This window comes from Podarcis muralis, chromosome 6, assembly GCF_964188315.1.
Source record: "Podarcis muralis chromosome 6, rPodMur119.hap1.1, whole genome shotgun sequence".
Lineage (NCBI taxonomy): Eukaryota > Metazoa > Chordata > Lepidosauria > Squamata > Lacertidae > Podarcis > Podarcis muralis.
The window spans coordinates 6,521,301-6,542,700 of record NC_135660.1 but is presented as its reverse complement, the minus strand read 5'-3'; the positions used below and the strand labels follow the sequence as shown (position 1 = coordinate 6,542,700).

Genomic DNA, 21,400 nt, shown 5'->3' with positions numbered 1-21,400 from the left:
CTCATCAATAGGAGTATAGCATCTAGATCAAGGGAAGTAATAGTGCCACTGTATTCTGCTCTGGTCAGACCTCACCTGGAGTACTGTGTCCAGTTCTGGGCACCACAGTTCAAGAAGGACACTGACAAACTGGAACGTGTCCAGAGGAGGGCAACCAAAATGGTCAAAGGCCTGGAAATGAGGCCTTATGAGGAACGGCTAAGGGAGCTGGGCATGTTTAGCCTGGAGAAGAGGAGGTTAAGGGGTGATATGATAGCCATGTTCAAATATATAAAAGGATGTCACATAGAGGAGGGAGAAAGGCTGTTTTCTGCTGCTCCAGAGAAGCGGACACGGAGCAATGGATCCAAACTACAAGAAAGAAGATTCCACCTAAACATTAGGAAGAACTTCCTGACAGTAAGAGCTGTTCGACACTGGAATTTGCTGCCAAGGAGTGTGGTGGAGTCTCCTTCTTTGGAGGTCTTTAAGCAGAGGCTTGAAAACCATATGTCAGGAGTGCTCTGATGGTGTTTCCTGCTTGGCAGGGGGTTGGACTCGATGGCCCTTGTGGTCTCTTCCAACTCTATGATTCTATGATTCTATGATTCTATTATTCTATGATTCTATGAGATTATTCTCCCGATTTTTCAATTCAACCATTGAGACATCAGCAGTACTCTCTGCTTATATATGCTCAGTTATTAAAAACAAATAAGCAACAAGGGGTGTGATACCATGTGCTAATAGCCTTGGAATGTGATTGCAAGTCATGTAATACAACTGAACACTATAATCATTCTTATATGGGTCATGCAAATGAGAGGGTGTTTGATGAATTGTAATTAGAATCCAAGCTATCTTAAGACCGATTTTATGACACAAATGTTTGGGAAAGAATTTTGTACCAAATATTCATAAAATAAAAAATGAATATGAGAAAAGCCCTGCTGGATCACACCGAAATCCTCTCTTGTGCAAATAGAGGGATAACCTCTTTTCTCCCTTGAATAGTGCATAGAGCTGGAGGAGGAATTTGAAAGAGTGATAGTCTTTCCTGCTTCCTCTTTATGATCTATATGTACTGGATCCAACTTTTACCCAGACTCTTAGGAAAAGCCAAGTGTGCATGTGTACATTCTCTCTCTCTCTCCCTCCCTCCCCCCTCTCTCAGGGGGCTTATCTGGGAGAGTGAGGACTGCTTGTAAGTGAAAGAGTAACACCCCTGAATAATTTAACTCCTTATAAAAATTCATGATTTACATCAAGATTCTGAATATTCTTTATTTGTCAAGGCTTCTGTCTCAAAATAGAAGAAAATGTTTGCTGATATTGAAGGAATGGGTTTCTGTGCAGTCAGTTTGAAACGGGACCTAAAATCCACTTTTTTCCTTTTCCAAGGGAGCATTCCTAATATGCTTTAACTTGAGCTCTTGAGCCAAAACCCAGCTGTATAAACTAGTTGTCAGGGCCGCCTCAGGTCCCAGTTCACAAGAGACCAACGCCAAGTCCACTTTATATACAAAAGTCTTTATTGAAGTACATTGTTTGCTCCACAGCCGAGGCGCGCAGCCCCACGTCTGTTACGCTTAGACCGCTGAAGTCCCCTCTGAATCAGTCCCGCCTCTACACCAGTTTAAGAGGCTTGTGCTGGTCCACCTCTTCCTGTCCTTCCTTTTCCGCAGGGTCTTTCTGCCCCCCTGGGTTCCTTCCCTCCTGGATTCCCCTGACGCTGAGTCCCCAGACGCCTGCTCCCCCCTCCTCCGTGCTTTGGGACCAGGCTCCTCCTCCGGGCTCTCCGCATTTCCGCGCGCCTCCACATTTAAACTTGGCGCGCGTTCGCTACCTCTGACCTTCCTCTTGACAGTTACACTACTCTCCGTACTACTCTCCGCCCCTTCCGGCAGGACGTCTTGCCCCGATCTCCTTCCCCTCTCTGCTTCCTGCTCTGCTTCGTCTGTCACACTGGGAACTCCACCCTCTTCACTCCGTTCCAGCGGGGAAGCCGGCCCCGATCTCCAACTCCCACTCGGGGTTCCCCCGCTGCTCCCCTGCTCCTGACGAGTCCCCCCTGTGGCTCCCCTTGGCCTGACCAGGGACGCCCCCTTTTGGGAATCCTCCGATTCACTTGAAAGACTCATGGAAACCCTCAAGTCATTGTCATCCTCCTCCTCCTCGTTCTGGGATTCCTCCCCCTCGCTCTCAGTCTCCTCCCTCATCTGTGCCTCTCTCCCTGAACCCCTGACACTAGTGCTCAAAGCTCTCTCCCTTATCAGTCCATGAAGGCTGGTAATGACGGATGGCCTTGACCACTCCAAAGTGGAACAGGGATGACACTCTGGGCCTTATCTTACATCCTGACCACAAAGACACACAGACCTAGTCCGGGAACAGTGCCAGAGTGTGTTCTTGAAGTTGGAGACCTCTTTTATGGTCAGAAGTACAAGAAGGAATGCCCTTTTATGGTTAAGAGTGCTGGAGGAGGAACATCTGTGATGTCAACCTGCGTGTACAAGCTGACGTGCTTGGATTCCTGGGGAAGGGAGAGAAGGTGACTGGAGGATATATATACTGCATGAAATCTCCCATTTCTTTGGACATGCTGTGGACTGACCACACAAGTGCCTTCTGCTATCCGGAGAGCAGAATAAAAGAACTCTTTCTCTGAACCAACCCTCGGTGTCATTTGACTTCCTTCCTCCTGTCCAGGAGCAAAGCAGAGCCCACCAATCGGTAAAGTCTAATAAGGCTACAATATTAAAATAGTTTAGGGAAACAATAGGTAAGAAGTGTAGGTGCCAACTTCTTTTGGACCCCCTAATAAAATATTTTGGGGGACCTTCCCCACCCATGTTCAGTATACACCTTTAGGCGCCAGGCAAAAATGTTCCTTTTCAACCTGGCCTTTGCCTGACTTGATCTACATCTTATACCCTTTTGAAAAATGCTGGATCTTTTTTTTTGGGGGGGGGGTTATTGGGTTGTTGGTTTTGTTTTCATTTAATGTATTTGATATTTTATGTGAACTGCCCTGAGACCTTTGGGTATAGGGCCAAGCGCCAAGTGAACATACATAGTATAAGAACAGCATCAGATAAGACCATAAAAAAGGAATGAAACTCCACTGAATTGCCCTTCTCTGCTCCTCCCTCTTCATCCCTCTTCTGGTCCTTGGAGACACTGGGAGAGAGGAGCTTGTCGCAGCAGGAGGGAGGACACCCTGGCTCCTTCACTAGCCTGACTCATCTCTGCCTCTTGGCCTCTCCTATCTCCTACTTCTGCCTCTGCTTCTGCTTCTGGACTTCTCTCTGCCACACACTGCCCCTGTCTGATCATCAGTTCCCGGGCTCTCAGTCTTCATCCCTTGGAAATTCCCCAGGTCGTACCTCCCACCATTCCTTGGTGTTCAGCCAGTGCATGCCATCATGCCTCAAAACCCTCAATGATCCCTGGCATATGGACTTGTGGCCATAACATATGTGCTTGACTCATGGTTCATTATGTTCCAATGAGAAACAGAGATTGTACTAATTACGACTATGGTTACTACTTCATTGTGGGGCGGGACATCCGCGTTTGAAAGATATTTTGATTATTATTATTGCACCTCCTCCATTTTGGCCTTGCATATTATAGATCAAATCCTACTGTTATTTGCCATGTTGATTTGGTAGTGTGGGCCAGCTACAGGCCTTCTTGAATGGCACGGGTCTTCTTAATCCTTGTAAATCTGGTTCTTGGGATGGGTTGTGGGTGGAAAGTGCCTCTGACTCCAAATTAGAGTACTAGCAGTGGAGAAGGACAAGGGCAGTGCTTCTTAGGAACTGATTTAGAGCAGAAATATTAGTACTGTAATCATTCTGTGAAAACAATGTATGATCCGAACTGCCTCCATGCTGTGCTTACCCCAGTGGTGTCTACATTTGGTTCTAGGTCATGACATTCACCTGGGTCACAGTGAATTGTAGAATTGTAGAGTTGGAAGGGACCTTGAGGGTCATCTAGTCCAACCCCCTGCAATGCAGGAATCTCAGCTAAAGCATCTGTGACAGACGGCCATCCAACTTCTGCTTAAATAACTCCAAGGAAGGAGAGTCCACAATCTCCCGAGGGAGACCATTCCACTGTCAAACAGCTCTTACAGTCAGAAAGTTTTTTCATATGTTTATTTCTGAATCTTCTTTTTTGTAACATGAAGCCATTGATTTGAGTCCTACCCTCCAGAGCAGGGCTGGATCAAGACACATCAAAGAAGCAATTCAGTTAAATGCATTGTATTTTTAAAATTATTATTCAATATTACAATTAACATTTACATTCAAATAATAGTAATCATAAACATATAGAATTATCTGAATCCTTGGACTTCCCCCCACCTCTCCATGGGTTCCATTGTTAATCATTTTCAACTGCATCATATAATATTAAATATGTAATATTAAATCCATTTTTTTATCCATTTTGAATATATCATTTAATTGGTGATGCTGTAAACAATCACTTACTAAATGTCTTATATCCTCAATTTTTTTTCATTTTTATTATTGACATTCTTCCCCAGTTAAATGCATTGTAAACTTCATACAGGGAAGTTCCTTTGGAGAAAAATGGGACTCCACTCCGCCATCTGGTGCCATAGTGTTATAATGCATATAAGGAGCTTTATCTTTACAAATGTAGCCGAGTCCCATGAGAAAACTATTACCTCCCTTGATCTGGACACTATATTTCTGTTGATGCAACCTTGAACAGCATTAGCATTTTTGCTGTTGCATCACACTGCTGACTCCCGTTAAGCTTGTTGTCTACCAAGACCCCAACTGAAGGGTAATAACAGAAACCATGGAGGGGAAGGTGGAAAGTTCAGAGATTTGGAGGAATCTTAATTGTGGATGTGTGTTGCGGTATTACTATAATTTTATATTGGTAAAACCACGTAAAAATTATTTAAAAAGAAAAAGAAAAAAGGATAGTGAAAGTCAGGGGAACGTCTATTTTAAGCTTCTCCCTCTTTCATTTCTTAGCTGTGATAAAGGATGTGAAGCCTTCAAATATTGCATAGTGCCTCCACACAACCTATTTCACTCCTGATACCTGGTGTGGTCCTCAACATGAAGTTCTGGGTTCAATGTACTGATTTAGAAGAGATATTTTATTAACAAGCATACATGTACAGTATCCATCAAAGGAACTTAACCTTCTTCAACTGGACAAACAGACAGTCCTGCTCTTAGTAGTCTGCTCATCTTAAAGATACAATAACATAGCATGGAGTGTGGGTTGAAAGGGGGCTACAGAAGCAGGAGAGAGAAGGAGGTGTGGGAATGTGTATGTAAGGGAGATTTGAGGAAAGTAGAGGGGAGGGGGAAAGGGTGTGAGGGTAAGAATGGGGATGCAAAGGAAAGTTGTCAAAAAGGAGGGAGTAAGGAGGCATTGGGAGAGGGATGAAGATGAAAAGAGGGGCATGAAAGGGCCTGAAGAAAAGGAGGAGATGGGGTGAAGGGGAAAATGGATGCAAAGCAGAGCTGCAGAAGATAAGAGAGAAGTGGCTTCAGAAATGGAGCTGCAAAGGTGAAAAGAGACCTCAGTAGTTGCATGGGATGAGACGGGAAGGGAAGGGGAAATGCTAGGGGGTTCATGTGTCAGGAGTGACCAAGGGGTCACCGAGTGGAGGAAGCAGGGGTGCAGCCGCTAATATTTTCCTATTTTCTTATGTGTTGCAACGGGGAACAGCACAGAGTTTATAAGGCTGGGGATGTGCAGTAGTCCCTATTATAGCCTCTTGATTGAGCTCTTTGACTCCTTCTGGCAGCTGAAAACTGAATGCCCTCAGCAGACTGGTGAGGAAGATGAATATTTCGATGTTTGCCAGCTGCATTCCCAAACAAATGCGAGCCCCTGAGGAGGAGACAAGAGGAAGGCAGCAAGTGAGCAAGAATTTACTTTCCCATGTTCATTGCTTTGTACTTATAAACATTCTCCTTAATACTTTGGCAAACTAGACATAGATAGGATAGCGAAATCATCAAGGCTGCTGTCAATTTTCCCAGCCTGGTCAGTGCTAACCTTTCTTTCCTCTTGTTATACTTATGTGTTGTTCTGTAATTTGAAGTTTCCCTAGCTCATGTCAAGGAAGATACACTGAGGAAGGGGATGGATTGAAAATGAAAGGCTAGAAACTGGGGGAAGAGGGTCTAGGCCCCAAGTGGGAGTTGGGAGGGCTCACTTTTCTGTGTGTAGAATAAGGGTGAATATTTAATTTTGACAGCGGTAATTTGCTTTTCTTCTTTTCTTTCTTTTCTTCCTTTCCTCATCTTTTTTCTATTTTCCTTTTTAGATTGTCATGATGTTTATTGTGTCTCATGTATAAAACTTTCAATAAAACTTGACGTAAAAAAATGACAGGAAAACTTTTGTCAACTGTCCAAATCAGCAATGCAGAAAGGGGTTAAGAGCATAAAGTAATCTTCCTGTCAGACTTACCTCACATTGGTAGGAACTAGATTTCTGAATGCTGTATGGAAAAGCACGTGAATCTGACCTTTGGAGAATTTGTAAGTTAGCAGTGATGATGTCTGCTGAATTTCTGCAGGAATAATATTCTTTTGATTTCAGAGTAGGAGAAATAAGGAAGTGGCATGGTTTCATCAGTTCTGAGTGTGCTTTCAAACCAGGCTAAATAGCACCCCATGAAAAGATAGCCTTAGCCCTGCTGCCTGAAAAGAAGTTGGATGGCTTGCAGTGTGATGTGAGATGGGGAACAGCAGTATCCTGGTGCTGGCAGTGCTGCCTCTCTCAGGGACATGGCAGGGGTGGCAAATGTTGGGAGGTCCAGATGGAGGCCACATAAGTGTATGTGCATGTATGGGTCCCAAGCCACCAACCCAGAGATCCCCTTAACTTGCCACTGCCCTGCCCCATTCTGCTGACCAGCGCTGCCACTCCAGCCAGAAAGACGCTGCTACTGCTCCGGCCCACTCCCTCATGTGCTGCTGCTGATGTCATTTCCTGGAAGCAGAGCAGTAAGCACATTTACAGATCACAACGTAGCTTGGTCTTCTGCATTTACCTGCACCAAATGGGAGATATTCTTCTCGAGCCACATATTGTCCATCCTTGTCCAAGAAATGATTTGGGTTGAACTCTGCAGGTGTCTCCCATCGTGTTGGATCAAGAAGAACAGAGCGTAGATCAGGAACAATAATAGTCCCCTGCAAATAAGAAACAAGTGACTTGGAATGTTTCAGATCAAAACATTTCTGGATTGTCCCACACTATTCCAAGACTAATCATTGCAGAGACATGTGTGAGATATATCTATCTATCTATCTATCTATCTATCTATCTATCTATCTATCTATCTATCTATCTATCTATTTGGGGGTTGGTTTTGTATTCTTCACCTTAAAATACTTTCTGAATAGGCAGGAACACAAGAGGAATTTCCTCCACCTCTTTTAAAATGATAGCTCACAACCAGGCTGAGACCTCTGGATACTCCAGGCTCCTCCCCTGCCTCAAATGCCCCGTGGAATGGCACTTGCCAATGGTGAAACATGTCTGCAGATGGAGCTCCTGCTCTTGCCCTTCAGATTTTTGACCAGACAGGAAGTTCCTGTATGCCTGGCAGCATCTCTCAATATGCAACCTTCTGCTGCTCTTTGCTCTTGGCTACAGGAGTGCACACTGTTATACCTTGGGAATGAGAAAACCACGCAGCTTCAAATCCTTTGTACATTGCCTAGGTAACCCAAAAAAGAGGACATATTTAAAGCGCTGCATTTCATGAATCACAGCATTGGTGTAGGGCAGTTTCTTCTTATCTTGATAGCAGATTGAGTGAGCAGAACCTATGACATCTTCTATTTCCTTGTGCATTTTATCTGAAGAGAATGATGGAAACAGAAGGTTTATTGTGAATACTGCATTTTATTTCAGATGGACATTTAATTCCCTTGAACACATTCCATAAATCTCTGTGAATGAGTCCCAGTTTCTTGCATTTTCAGCTCACCTGGTCCTCCAAAGAGCTCAAGTCTGTGTACGTGGTTCTTCCCCACTCTAGATCCCAGGTGTGAAATCTTTGGAAGTGAAGCTTATCTCAGATGTTTGTGCTGGCTGGATTTGCTGAAGGGCTGGGATCAAAGGCTGTCTGTAATCTGTGTGTGTGTGTGTGTGTGTGTGTGTGTGTGTGTGTGTATTCTCCATCCCTGACTCTCAATATTTCCTACTTAGTTTCATTAATCCTCATTTCCTCACCTGATCTTTGGCTAATGTTACGCATGTCAAGGTAAAAGTAAAGGACCGCTGGATGGTTAAGTCCAGTCAAAGGAAGGAGATGAAGGAGACAGTGTTTGTCCACAGATAGTTTTCTGGGTCATGTGTCCAGTAGCACCTTAGAGACCAACTAAGTTTGTTCTTGGTATTAGCTTCTGTGTGTTTCTGAAGAAGTGTGCATGCACACGAAAGCTCATACCAAGAACAAACTTAGTTGGCCTATAAGGTGCTACTGGATAATATATATATGCTTTTCCAGCTGCATTGGCTCCCAGTGGAGTACAGGGTCACATTTATGGTGCTGGTTTTGACTTTTAAAGCCCTTCATGGCATAGGACTCCTGTACCTACTGGACCGCCTCTCCTGGTATGCCCCACAGAGGACCTTAAGGTCTATATATACCAACACCCTAGAGGTCCCAGGCCCTAAGGAAGTTAGATTAGCCTCAACCAGAGCCAGGGCCTTCTCAACACTGGCTCCGGCCTGGTGGAATGCTCTGTCTCTTGAGACCAGCGTCATGCAGGATCTGATCTCTTTCCGCAGGGCCTGAAAGACAGAGTTGTTCCACCTGGCCTTTGGCTCAGAATCAGTTTGATTCCTTCCCCCTCTTTCTTTTTCCTTTCTCCTCCTATGAAGAGATTGCTCCCTAATTGTTTTAATGTTGTATCTTAATCTTTTAAATTGTATTTTAATCAACTTGTTTTTATTATTGGTTGTTAGCTGCACTGAGCCCGGTCTTGGCTGGGGAGGGAGGAGTATAAATACAAATTAATTATATATGTGTGTGTGTGTGTGTGTATAAAAACCTCTGGTGCAACTGGACACCATGATGAGTGCCAGAGTGCATGGAAACGGTGTTTACCTTCCCACTGCAGCAGTACCTATTTATCTACTTGCACTGGCATGCTTTCAAACTGCTAGTTTGCAGAAGCTGGGACAGAGCAACGGGAACTCATCCTGTCACACGGATTTAAACTGCCAACCTTGTAATCAGCAAGCACAATGGGCTCCCTGCTTTAGACCACAGCGCCACCCGTGTCCCTCATGTAATGGAGCACGGAGAGGCAGGAGACCCTTGGGGTCCTTTCAAACCCTACAATTATAGGTTCCATAAAAGTGGTGGGGGAGAATGATCCTTCCAGACATGTAAGTCAAAAACTTTTAGCTTATTTCAATAATATTTGGCTTCCATAATTTACATGATAAACTCACTTTTAACTCTTTCCAATATGAAAGCTTTAAAGAATTATGCTCCACTCTAGTGATCAAGAGAAGTCCTGGCTCTCCTCTCTAACCTTGGATATCTGGATGACTTGCCAGGAGGAGAAGTGCCCATTTCAGAGAACCGGTGGTTGTCTCTGTCCCTGCTACAAAGAGGTCAAAAATGCACTGGGCCAAGTTTTCTTCATCATAGGTGGACTCTGGGTCATTCTTGCTCTGGTGTTGAAAATGGGGGAAGTCATTTACACACATTACAGTTTGTCCTTCAGCACTTACTTTATTTTATTTCCCCCACTTATTACCATACCACCCACACATGCCTCATGAGGGGTGGGGTGTCCTCTTACACGGCCTGAGGTGAAATGGGAAGGTGTTGCCACCATTGCCGTACTGTTGCTGCTGCCTGCTTACCTGGGTTGCACAGCAGTGCCCACAAAGTGGCAACAACAAAAGGGAGCTTGGTAAGATCTTGAAAGATTTTGGTGAAATCTTGCCAGAAGCTGCCCCCTTTGCTTCTCCACTAGCAGCTGGCTAGGCAGCACATCCCCAGAGATGCCTCCTGTTGGCATTCCACTGCCCAAGGCAGCTCTCACAGCCTGCCTCGTGGGTGGACCGGCCCTCCGCTTCATAGCTGGTTATGATAAAAAACCCACACACACTTTCTTGAATTTACAGCAGTAGCTGCTGGTGCTAGATTTCAGGATCTGTGAGTTGTCATAATAACCCAATACTGGCATGAAGAGAGGGATCCAACGGAAACTCTGGCAGCAGATATTAAAAATGTGTGCTACATATTTCACTGCCTAATGGTCACCACCATATAATAGTCGAGCTCCTTTTTTCAAATCAGTCCCAAACCATTCACCACATAATGGTCACAGGGCATTGTAAGCGTGCATGAGAATGCCTTGCCCCAGTTTGGACTACCTATTATCCTTCCTGTACCTGTTCATACATATTCTGTGCATCCTAATCACACCAAAAACAGTTACTAACAAGTAATAAGCAATATAAACATAATTATGTTTCTTCATAAACACTGTTTCCTCGATTAAGGGTCATGCTTTGGTTTTTCACCAATAATCGTCACACACCCCCTTTTTTGAAAAGAATAATTAGCATAAAAATGTGACAATTATGGTGAAATATGGTACTTAACACTAAACATATTTAAACATTCATTTGTCATCATGATAAGCATTGTTCAAATAGGGAAGGATGAAAATATATTTTGGCCTTTCTAGTATGTGAAGATGGATGAGACAGGAATTTGAAGTCATACTCTAGTTTTAGAGCATTTTGTTTAGGATTTTCTGTTTTCTCAGTCCACATTTGAATGTCAGATGAACATCAATCCAAAATAATTTATGTACAGAGGGAATGCTCCAAAGCAAGACCCCATTAACACACTTCAGTTTCCAGTCCTTTAAGCTCACATTTCCTAGCCATTTCTCTAGATGCTTATGGATGGATGTCAACCCACTTTAGCAACTAAATTGACTATGAGAAATATTTGGGGGGAAATCAATGCCATTTTCAACTGAGATTCAGGAAAAAATATGCTGGTTTCCAGGCAAGAGATTAGTATTCACTTATAACTAGGAATATAATGATTCCTTGGATGAGCAGTATTCAGCTTCAAAGCAGATACTTACTTTTTCCATCTGAAATAGATAGAAATCAATGAGATCCTGTGGATCATGCAGAGACTGATTCTCCTTATGCTTCTCTATCTCCTCCTTTGCAAATGAAAGCACCATCTCCATGCAGGACAAGGCCTTCTTGTGGGGCCCTGGGAGATGTTTCATGAGCCATGGGAGAATTTCACAAAGCTAAAGGAAAGATAGCAGAAATGCTGCCATTACCATGAGGAAGCTTGGTCACACTGTTTGTGCTTTGGATTGGCACTTTAAAAAACATGATCTGCATTATTCTTCAGGGCTAGCATATTAGTTTCTCACTAAGAAGAAGGAAGGTGTCTATCACTTTTCTGGAATCTCACAATGATTGGGTTCTATGAATTATCCCTAGCTGAAAATGTGAAACAAAACTATGGCTCAAAATATTTTCCCAGCTCCCAGGCATCATTCCAAAACTGGGCACAATCAGGGGACCCCTCCTGGAACAAGTTAGTGGCCTTTTATGGTAGGTGGGTGTGGGTGGAGAATAGGGTGTGGGGGGAATTCAAGTAAGTTCACATTTAAAAGCAAATTTCCCTAATACACAAATGGAAAGACAGCCATCATTCAAAATGTACACTTCTCCATTTTTTTAATTTTTAGTTGTCTTTATTAAATCTTCCAGTTTGCCAGTCAAGTAATTCTGATCTTTCATCACAAAAAACTAAACTCTTCCTACTCCTTTTTTTAAAAAAATATCAATGGTAATCATGAGAAATTGATCAGGCTGTGAGACAGTAAGTGGCCCTCATCTCAGATCAATTTCAAAATACTGATTTGTGGTATTTAGGGAGACCTCTTTGGCATAGTATAAATGAAAATGACTACTCACACCATGAACAAAGCTAGATACAAATGTTAGGACAAAATCCATGGCTTCTATCAGCTTCTGGAACCGTTCATCTTCAAGAGCAAACCGGTGCCCAAAAGCCACAGCACATATCACGTTGGAGACTGAAGTAGCGATGGGCATGGAGGGGTCAAGTGGTTGTCCTGCAAAATAAAATTATACTAATGTTAGTTCAGCTGCTCCTGTTCATACTGAGAGTGGGATTTTATGGTGGCCAAGAGAAACTGCTGGGATCTCCTTTAGGAACCAAGAAAAACATATCACATTCCTTTCTAAAATGGACAGAGGTAGGACACAAATATATCTCCATATGCCAGCTCAGCACCATCACTTAGCATCACATACCCTTTGAACGTGCAAAAGCCTCCACGAGCTGATGAGCCTCCTCTGCTATTTGGTGCTCCATGCCTTTCTTCCCCAATCCCAACTTCCGCATAGTAACTACACCAAACTGTCTTTGTTGCCTCCAGGTGTGACCATTTGATAATATAATACCTATGGAAAATCAATGACAAATTATTACTTACAGAAATCAATGTAAAAAGTTCCCATCTCAGAACAATGTTTACTGAAGTTCATATCCTTGCATGTAAGAGCTGCTTAGCCTCTCTAAAGGAAAGAATTACAAGGTGATGCAGAAAGGATTCTGAGTACAAATTGGAGGGAATTTAAAGGGAAAATCTATCAAGCATCTGGTGATGGTAGTGGGAAAAGAATGCAAGTGGTCGAAATGGAAGTTCTTTTCTTTTTCTCTGGCTAAATTTCCCTACCGGAAATGTAATCGCAAGAAATACAACTGGGTGTAAAATAATGAATATACAAGTAAATAACTATGGATTATTTTAAAATAAAAGACTACAGAGGAGAGTTTCCTGTTAAAATAAAAATGAAGGATTTATTGTTTTTAAACATGGAGGAATTTTTTGGGGGGAGATAAAGTCATCATACAGGATTGGAAGAGTACTATTCGATCCACTTACATCTGTCTCTTGAAGTCTGCGGTTTCAACTACGGGAGCTGCCACCAGCTATAACTGTTCCAGTTTCAGAATATGCCTCAGCCCGGTGGCTGACTCCCCCTCCAGATACTCCAGCTTCCGGGACAGGACGTCCGCCCTCTGGTTCTGGTGCCCCGGCATGTATCAGATTCGGAAGTCGAAAAGAGCAAAAAAACCTGTGCCAATCTAATTTGCCTCTGATTCAGATGCCTCACCATTTGCCAGTGTTCTAAGTTCTTGTGGTCTGTGTACCGTCTGTGTACCTCCACTTGGTGTTGTGCTCCTTTGAGGAAATGTCTCCACACCCCCAGCGCTTCTTTTATGGCGAGCAATTCTCTCTCCCAAATGGTGTAATTCCGTTCTGAAGCATTCAACTTTTGGGAGTGGAAGGCACACAGCCTCAAATCTCTGTTACAGTCTTCTTGTAGCAAGACAGCTCCTATGGCATTTTCTGACGCGCTCGTCTCCACCACCATTCGCCGATGTGGATCTGTGTGGTGCAGGTACTCCTCCGCTGTGAACGTCTCCTTGAGCTTCTCAAACGCAGCTTGTGCCTCCTCTGTCCAGAAGAACGGCTTCTTGCTCCTCCAGCAGTCTGTAAGGAAAGCCATGAGCCAAGAATAATTGGGCATGAACTTGTGGTAATAATTAGCAAAGCCTAAGAATCTCTGTGCATCTTTCTTAGTCTTTGGCTTCTGCCAATCTAACACCACCTGCACCTTGGCTAGGTCCATGTACACCCCTTCAGGAGAGACGTGATAACCCCAAATTCCACGCCCTTGACATGAAACTGGCACTTTTCCAATTTCGCCTACAGGCGGTGTGTCCTTAGTCTATGCAGCACCTCCGTCACGTGTTGCACGTGCTCTTCTGGGTTCTCAGAGTAGATCAGCATGTCATCTAGGTAACACAAAACTGTATTGTCCCATAAATCTGCCAGTGCATGATTGATGAACACCTGGAATGTGGCCGTGCCCTATCGTAGCCCCAAAGGCATAACTAAGTATTCAAAGCTTCCAAATCTGGTATTATAAGCCATTTTCCACTTGTCCCCTTGTCTCACATGTATCAAATTGTATGCCCCCCTCAGGTCCAGCTTGGAAAAAATTTCACCGACCGTAACTTCTCCAGCAGGTCACCAATATGTGGCAAGGGGTATTGACTAGGAATCATGAGGCTGTTGGTTTTTCTGTAATCCACCACGAGACGTCTTTCTGGGGTGTCTTTCTTGTTCACAAAGAACACTGGTGACCCACCAGGTGCTCATGACAGCCTAATAAACTCACGTTCCAAGTTCTTCTTCAGAAACTCCCGCAAGTTGGCTAATTCTGCTTCCGACATGGAATATAGATGACTGGTTGGCACCAAGCACCAAGTCTATTTTGCAATCATAAGGTCTGTGGGGTGGGTAACCTATCTGCCTCCTTTTCACAGAACACATCCCTATAGGCCTTATACTGTGGGGGTATGGAGCTCTCCTCCCCCATGAGTTTCCCCCCCTACCTCTGCCCCTTGGCTCCTACCTCTATTGGCACTTCGAACCCTAGGCAGTGTGCTTGGCAGTAAGCTGAATCAAACATTAAAGAACGCTACCCCCATGCTATTACTTTGTGAGCTAACTTGGTGATGTGAAACATCATTGTCTCCTTGTGGCCTGACAACTCCACCCCCATGGGCCATGTGGCATAGGCAACTTGCCTCCCCACCAATGGCCTGCCATCAATTGGTCCATCCATAGTTTCCAAAAACTCCCCCAGGTTTGAGAGAGTGCTGCGCTTGGCTGCCATTAGAGGAATTGTCCATCCTTTAGCATTGCCTTCTAACATGCCAATCAAATATGCCACTCTCTCCTTATCAGACTTAAAATCCACTGCTCTCTCGTCTAGAAAATAGAGAGCTTTGTTTTAAAGCCAAGATAGTCCACCAGGTAACCTGCATATTTAGAGGGATTTTACTGGCTCTGAGAGTCCTTTCTGCCTCTAAATGCAGTCTTTGTTCTCCCAGGGCCCGGTGAGGGTCTCTAGCTGTGATTTCAGCTGCCAGCTGTACTGCTGCAGTTCATTTATGGCACCTCTGGGCTCTCCCGCCCCCACTCCCGCTGCTCCAGCCCCCATTGAGTCCACACCCTCTGGTACTTGCCCTTGCATTCTGCTCTCTATTGTCCCTCGGTGTGTGAGAGAAGAGAGATTTGGCAAGCTGTCAGGTTGGTAGGCTCTAACACACAAGATGCAGTCTCTGACAGTTTTATTGTTGTTGTTGTTTAGTCATTTAGTCGTGTCCGACTCTTCGTGACCCCATGAACCAGAGCATGCGGGGGACTCCTGTCTTCCACTGCCTCCTGCAGTTTGAAGAAGAAGAAGAAGAGTTTGGATTTGATATCCCGCCTTTCACTCCCTTTAAGGAGTCTCAAAGCGGCTAACATTCTCCTTTCCCTTCCTCCCCCACAACAAACACTCTGTGAGGTGAGTGGGGCTGAGAGACTTCAAAGAAGTGTGACTGGCCCAAGGTCACCCAGCAGCTGCATGTGGAGGAGCGGAGACGCGAACCCGGTTCCCCAGATTATGAGACTACCGCTCTTAACCACTACACCACACTGGTCAAACTCATGCTGGTAACTTCAAGAACACTATCCAACCATCTCGCCCTCTGTCGTCCCCTTCTCCTTGTGCCCTCCAAATTTCCCAACATCAGGGTCTTTTCCAGGGAGTCTTCTCTTCTCATGAGGTGGCCAAAGTATTGGAGCCTCAGCTTCACGATCTATCCTTCCAGTGAGCACTCAGGGCTGATTTCCTTAAGAATGGATTGGTTTGATCTTCTTGCAGTCCATGGGACTCTCAAGAGTCTCCTCCAGCACCATAATTTTAAAAGCATCAATTCTTCGGTGATCAGCCTTCTTTATGGTCCAGCTCTCACTTCCAAACATCACTACTGGGAAAACCATAGCTTTTACTGTGCAGACCTTTGTTGGCAAGGTGATGTCTCTGCTTTTTATGATGCTGTCTAGGTTTGTCATTGCTTTTCTCCCAAGAAGCAGGAGTCTTTTAATTTCGTGACTACTGTCACCATCTGAAGTTATCATGGAGCCCAAGAAAGTAAAATCTCTCACTGCCTCCATTTCTTCCCCTTCTATTTGCCAGGAGGTGATGGGACCAGTGGCCATGATCTTCATTTTTTTGATGTTGAGCTTCATACCATATTTTGCGCTCTCCTCTTTCACCCTCATTAAAAGGTTCTTTAATTCCTCCTCACTTTCTGCCATCAAGGTTGTGTCATCTGCCTATCTGAGGTTGTTGATATTTCTTCTGACAATCTTAATTCCAGTTTGGGATTCATCCAGCCCAGCCTTTCGCATGATGAATTTTGCATATAACTTAAATAAGCAGGGAGACAATATACAGCCTTGTTGTACTCCTTTCCCAATTTTGAACCAATCAGTTGTTCCATATCCAGTTCTAACTGAAGCTTCTTGTCCCACATAGAGATTTCTCAGGAGACAGATGAGGTGATCAGGCACTCCCATTTCTTTAAGAACCTGTCATAGTTTGCTGTGGTCGACACAGTCAAAGGCTTTTGCATAGTCAATGAAGCAGAAGTAGATGTCTTTCTGGAACCCTTTAGCTTTCTCCATAATCCAGCGCAGGTTTGCAATTTGGTCTCTGGTTCCCCTGCCTCTTCTAAATCCAGCTTGCACTTCTGGGAGTTCTCAGTCCACATACTGATTGAGCCTTCCTTGTAGAATTTTAAGCATAACCTTGCTAGCGTGTGAAATTAGTGCAATTGTGCGGTAGTTGGAGCATTCTTTGGCACTGCCCTTCTTTGGGAGTGGGATGTAGACTGATCTTCTCCAATACTCTGGCCACTGCTGAGTTTTCAAAACTTGCTAGCATATTGAGTGTAGCACCTTAACTGCATCATCTTTTCAGCTGGAATACCATCACTTCCACTGGCGTTATTAGCAGTGCTTTCTAAGGCCCATTTGACTTCACTCTCCAGGATGTCTGACTCAAGGTCAGCAACCACACTACGAGCCATCCATATCTTTCTGGTATAATTCCTCTGTGTATTCTTGCCACCTCTTCTTGATGTCTTCTGCTTCTGTTAGGTCCTTTCCACTTTTGTCTTTTATTATGGTAATCTTTGTACGAAATGTTTCTTTCATATCTCCAGTTTTCTTGAACAGATCTCTGGTTCTTCCCATTCTGTTGTTTTCCTTTATTTTTTTGCATTGCTCGTTTAAGAAGGCCTTCTTGTCTCTCCTTGCTGTTTTTTTGAAATCTGCATTCAATTTCCTGTATCTTTCACTATCTCTCTCGCATTTTGCTTGCCTTGTCTCCCCTGCTATTTGTAAGGCCTCGTTGGACAGCCACTTTGCTTTCTTGCATTTCCTTTTCATTGGGATGGCTTTCGTTGCTGCCTCCTGTAAAATGTTGCGAGCCTCCATCCATAGTTCTTCAGGCACTCTGTCCACCAAATCTAAGTCCTTAAACCTGTTCCTCACTCCCACTGTGTATTCATAAGGGATTTGATTTAGATTGTATCTTACCAGCCCAGTGGTTTCCTACTTTCTTCAGTTTAAGCTTGAATTTTGCTATAAGAAGCTGATGATCTGAGCCACAGTCAGCTCCGGGTCTTGTTTCTGCTGACTGCATAGAGCTTCTCCATCTTTGGCTGCTGAGAATATAATCAATCTGATTTTGATGCTGCCCATCTGGTGATGTCCATGTGTAGAGTCTTCTTTTGTGAACAGCTTGGTAGGTTTCTGGAGGAAACATCGGCTTTAGATCCATTTCAGTCCGGGTTCCATCCTGGTTTTGGTACCGAGACAGCTCTGGTTGCCCTAACAGATGATCTCCATAGAGAACTGGATTGAGGTGGGTCGGGATCGCTGATTCTCTTAGATTTGTCAGCAGCCTTCAACAAGGTTGATCATGATCTTATGGACCACCACCTCGCCGGCGTGGGGATACAGGGCATAGCTGTGCACTTTTATCTCTGATCAGGGACAGAGGGTGGCGCCAGGAGGGAGATGTTGTCACGCCACTCCTTGGTGTGGAGTGCCACAGGGCGCAATCCTCTCCCCGATGCTTTTAAGCATCTTTATGCGCCCCCTTGCCCAGATTGTCTGGAGCTTTGGGCTGGGTTGTCACCAATATGCTGATGACACTCGGCGCTATCTGCTGATGGATGGCCACACCGACTCGGCCCCAGACACACTGACCAGATGCTTGGAAGCTGTGGCTGGATGGTTTCATGGGAGCCGTTTGAAACTAAATCCTTCGAAGACAGAGGTCCTATGGCTGGGTCAGGATGGCATGGGGATGAGGGACCAACTGCCTTCTCTTGTGGGGGCCCAATTAGTGCCCTTGCCTTCTGTTAAGAGTTTGGGTGTAATCCTTGATGCCTCCCTTTCTGAGTTTCTGCTGAAACGAGGCTGCATTTTAATGTTGTATTTTAATCTTGTTTTTTAAGTTGTATTTCAACCAATTATTTTATATCTGGTTTGGCTGGGGAGGGTGGGGTATATATAATATTTATTATTATTATTATTATTATTATTATTATTATTATTATTATGCGACTCACACCCACCATTAGAATGGCAATTGTCATGAACTTAGAGGGAGCCTGGTGGTCCCCTCAAATATTTTAGGGGGGGCACTGAAAGGACCTCAGCCCCTAGTTGTTCACTCCTAGGTAACCCATTTCCTGTTGAGTGCAACAATAATAGAGAACCTTTGCTCTGGACAGCCCTTTAAACATTTTCTCTTGGGAAAATACCAGGAGAAATTCTTATTCTTCACTACTTACCCTTTCCTTTTGCCATAGCCCTAAGGAAAGGAGTCTGTGGTCGCTCGTCTAATTCTTCAGAGTGGTCAGTGAGTGCATCTTTCACTGCTTGGAATCCAGACAGTACTACCATGGGTTGATGTCCCATCCATAGGGTGAAAATATCTCCATGTTGCTTTGCCAGCTACCATTAGGGTCAAAAGAGAGGAGAGGAAAGACGTGTTCAAAAACTGCAGTTGGATATTTCAACTTAATACAAGAGCTTCAGTCTCCCTCACCTCTGCAGCTTCTTCCGTATGTCCAGAGCTCAAGTTATGGCTGCTCCCTGCTGCTTCTCCCTTCCCTAAGCATACCACTCTTATATGTTTGCTCTCTATGCCTGCATTCTCATTTCCTGTCAGTGAAGCAACATCGCTGACACCAGGCTTAAGATATTGAATAGCACCTGCAGGTTAATTCCATGTTGAGAGGCTGCCATGAATGAATGCTGAGGACCTATGTGGTCAGTCAATTTTTTAAAAAATATAATAATATTTTATTCTTTTTTCCATTTAGAAAGTTATATTTGTTATACAACAATTATATTCCAATTCAACAAAACAAGTGACTTCCCACTCACCCAACATCAATGTTTATAACTTGAATTACATACAATTGCATTTTAAAGTTCCATCATATCTAATTTCATCCTCTCCAACATGTTTCTTAATATATTCTGCTGTTTTCTTACACTTCAAACCATGCTGTGGTCTTTACATATGGGAAATAACTTTTTATATAGGCTGCAAATGTTTTCCAATCTTCTTTAAAAGATTCTATATTAGTATCTTTTATCAATTTTTGCCATTTCTGCATATTCCAAGATTTTCATAAACCATTCTTTCTTTGAGGGTGCTTTTCAGTATTAATAATAATATTCTTTGTATTATCCCTATTATTTGTATATATTGCAGTTTCTTACAAAGGATGCTTATGGCATTTACTATTTACCATTTGATGCTATTATTTAAGCTGAAATATCACAATTGTTGAGGGAAATAGATAAAGCAATTGCTGAAATCAGACTGAATTATCACCAAGATGTAAGTACCTTAATGAAAGTATCTTCATGAATCTTCAATCCAAGGATCCACAAGGTTCCAATGAGAGGAAACTTAAGAGGGCCTGGAGGGTAATGCCTGTTTGACCAGAGCAGTTTCTTGAAGTTCAGAATCAGAAGAACCACCAGCAGAGCAATCAAAAGTGCCCATATCTCCATCCTTCTCTTGCTGTCTCTTTCTCCTTAATTCTTTCTAGGTTGCCTGGTCAGGTTCAACTCTCTTTCTCTAAGGGCTTTTTGCTTTCCTCAGAGACATCAGCAGTACTCTCTGCTTATATATGCTCAGTTATTAAAAACAAATAAGCAACAAGGGGTGTGATACCATGTGCTAATAGCCTTGGAATGTGATTGCAAGTCATGTAATACAACTGAACACTATAATCATTCTTATATGGGTCATGCAAATGAGAGGGTGTTTGATGAATTGTAATTAGAATCCAAGCTATCTTAAGACCAATTTTATGACACAAATGTTTGGGAAAGAATTTTGTACCAAATATTCATAAAATAAAAAATGAATATGAGAAAAGCCCTGCTGGATCACACCGAAATCCTCTCTTGTGCAAATAGAGGGATAACCTCTTTTCTCCCTTGAATAGTGCATAGAGCTGGAGGAGGAATTTGAAAGAGTGATAGTCTTTCCTGCTTCCTCTTTATGATCTATATGTACTGGATCAAACTTTTACCCAGACTCTTAGGAAAAGCCAAGTGTGCTTGTGTACATTCTCTCCCTCCCTCCCTCCCTCCCCCCTCTCTCAGGGGGCTTATCTGGGAGAGTGAGGACTGCTTGTAAGTGAAAGAATAACACCCCTGAATAATTTAACTCCTTATAAAAATTCATGATTTACACCAAGATTCTGAATATTCCTTATTTGTCAAGGCTTCTGTCTCAAAATAGAAGAAAATATTTGCTGATATTAAAATAGTTTAGGGAAACAACAGGTAAGAAGTGTAGGTGCCAACTTCTATTGGACCCCAAATAAAATATTTTGGGGGACCTTCCCCACCCATGTTCAGTATACACCTTTAGGCGCCAGGCAAAAATGTTCCTTTCCAACCAGGCCTTTGCCTGACTTGATCTATATCTTATACCCTTTTGAAAAATGCTGGATCTTTTTGTTTGGGGGGGGGGGTTATTGGGTTGTTGGTTTTGTTTTCATTTAATGTATTTGATATTTTATGTGAACTGCCCTGAGACCTTTGGGTATAGGGTGGTATAGAAATTTAATAATAATAATCATGATGATGATGATGTTGACAAGAATTGTGGGTGCAGTGGAGGGGAAGGGTGGAGGAAGCAGTCTTGATGACCTAGAAAGTCAAGGAGTGGTCAAGGAGAATTAACAGAGACTCATTTCCACTGTCTGTCTCCCGACAGAGATTATCATACAGGGCGACCCAAGCAGATGGTGTTCCAAAACTGGGTTTAAATTTGGATTAGAAATGGATCTAGAAAATCTGTTTCCTCCAAGAGCACCAAGTGAACTAACATAATATAAGAACAGCATCAG

At 43.5% G+C, this 21,400-nt stretch overlaps 1 protein-coding gene across 1 annotated transcript; it reads right to left on the bottom strand.

Annotated features, from left to right (window-relative positions):
• Positions 1–4,306: 4,306 nt before the first annotated feature.
• LOC144324893 (cytochrome P450 2J2-like) lies at positions 4,307–20,123 on the bottom strand. The gene is made up of 9 exons (XM_077929667.1): positions 19,881–20,123; positions 18,812–18,974; positions 12,352–12,501; positions 11,989–12,149; positions 11,133–11,309; positions 9,552–9,693; positions 7,675–7,862; positions 7,049–7,190; positions 4,307–5,877 (listed from the first exon to the last, which is right to left on the bottom strand). The coding sequence occupies exons 1-9, from the start codon at positions 20,046–20,048 to the stop codon at positions 5,690–5,692; spliced, it is 1,479 nt and encodes a 492-aa protein (XP_077785793.1). The 5' UTR covers positions 20,049–20,123; the 3' UTR covers positions 4,307–5,689.
• Positions 20,124–21,400: the final 1,277 nt, after the last annotated feature.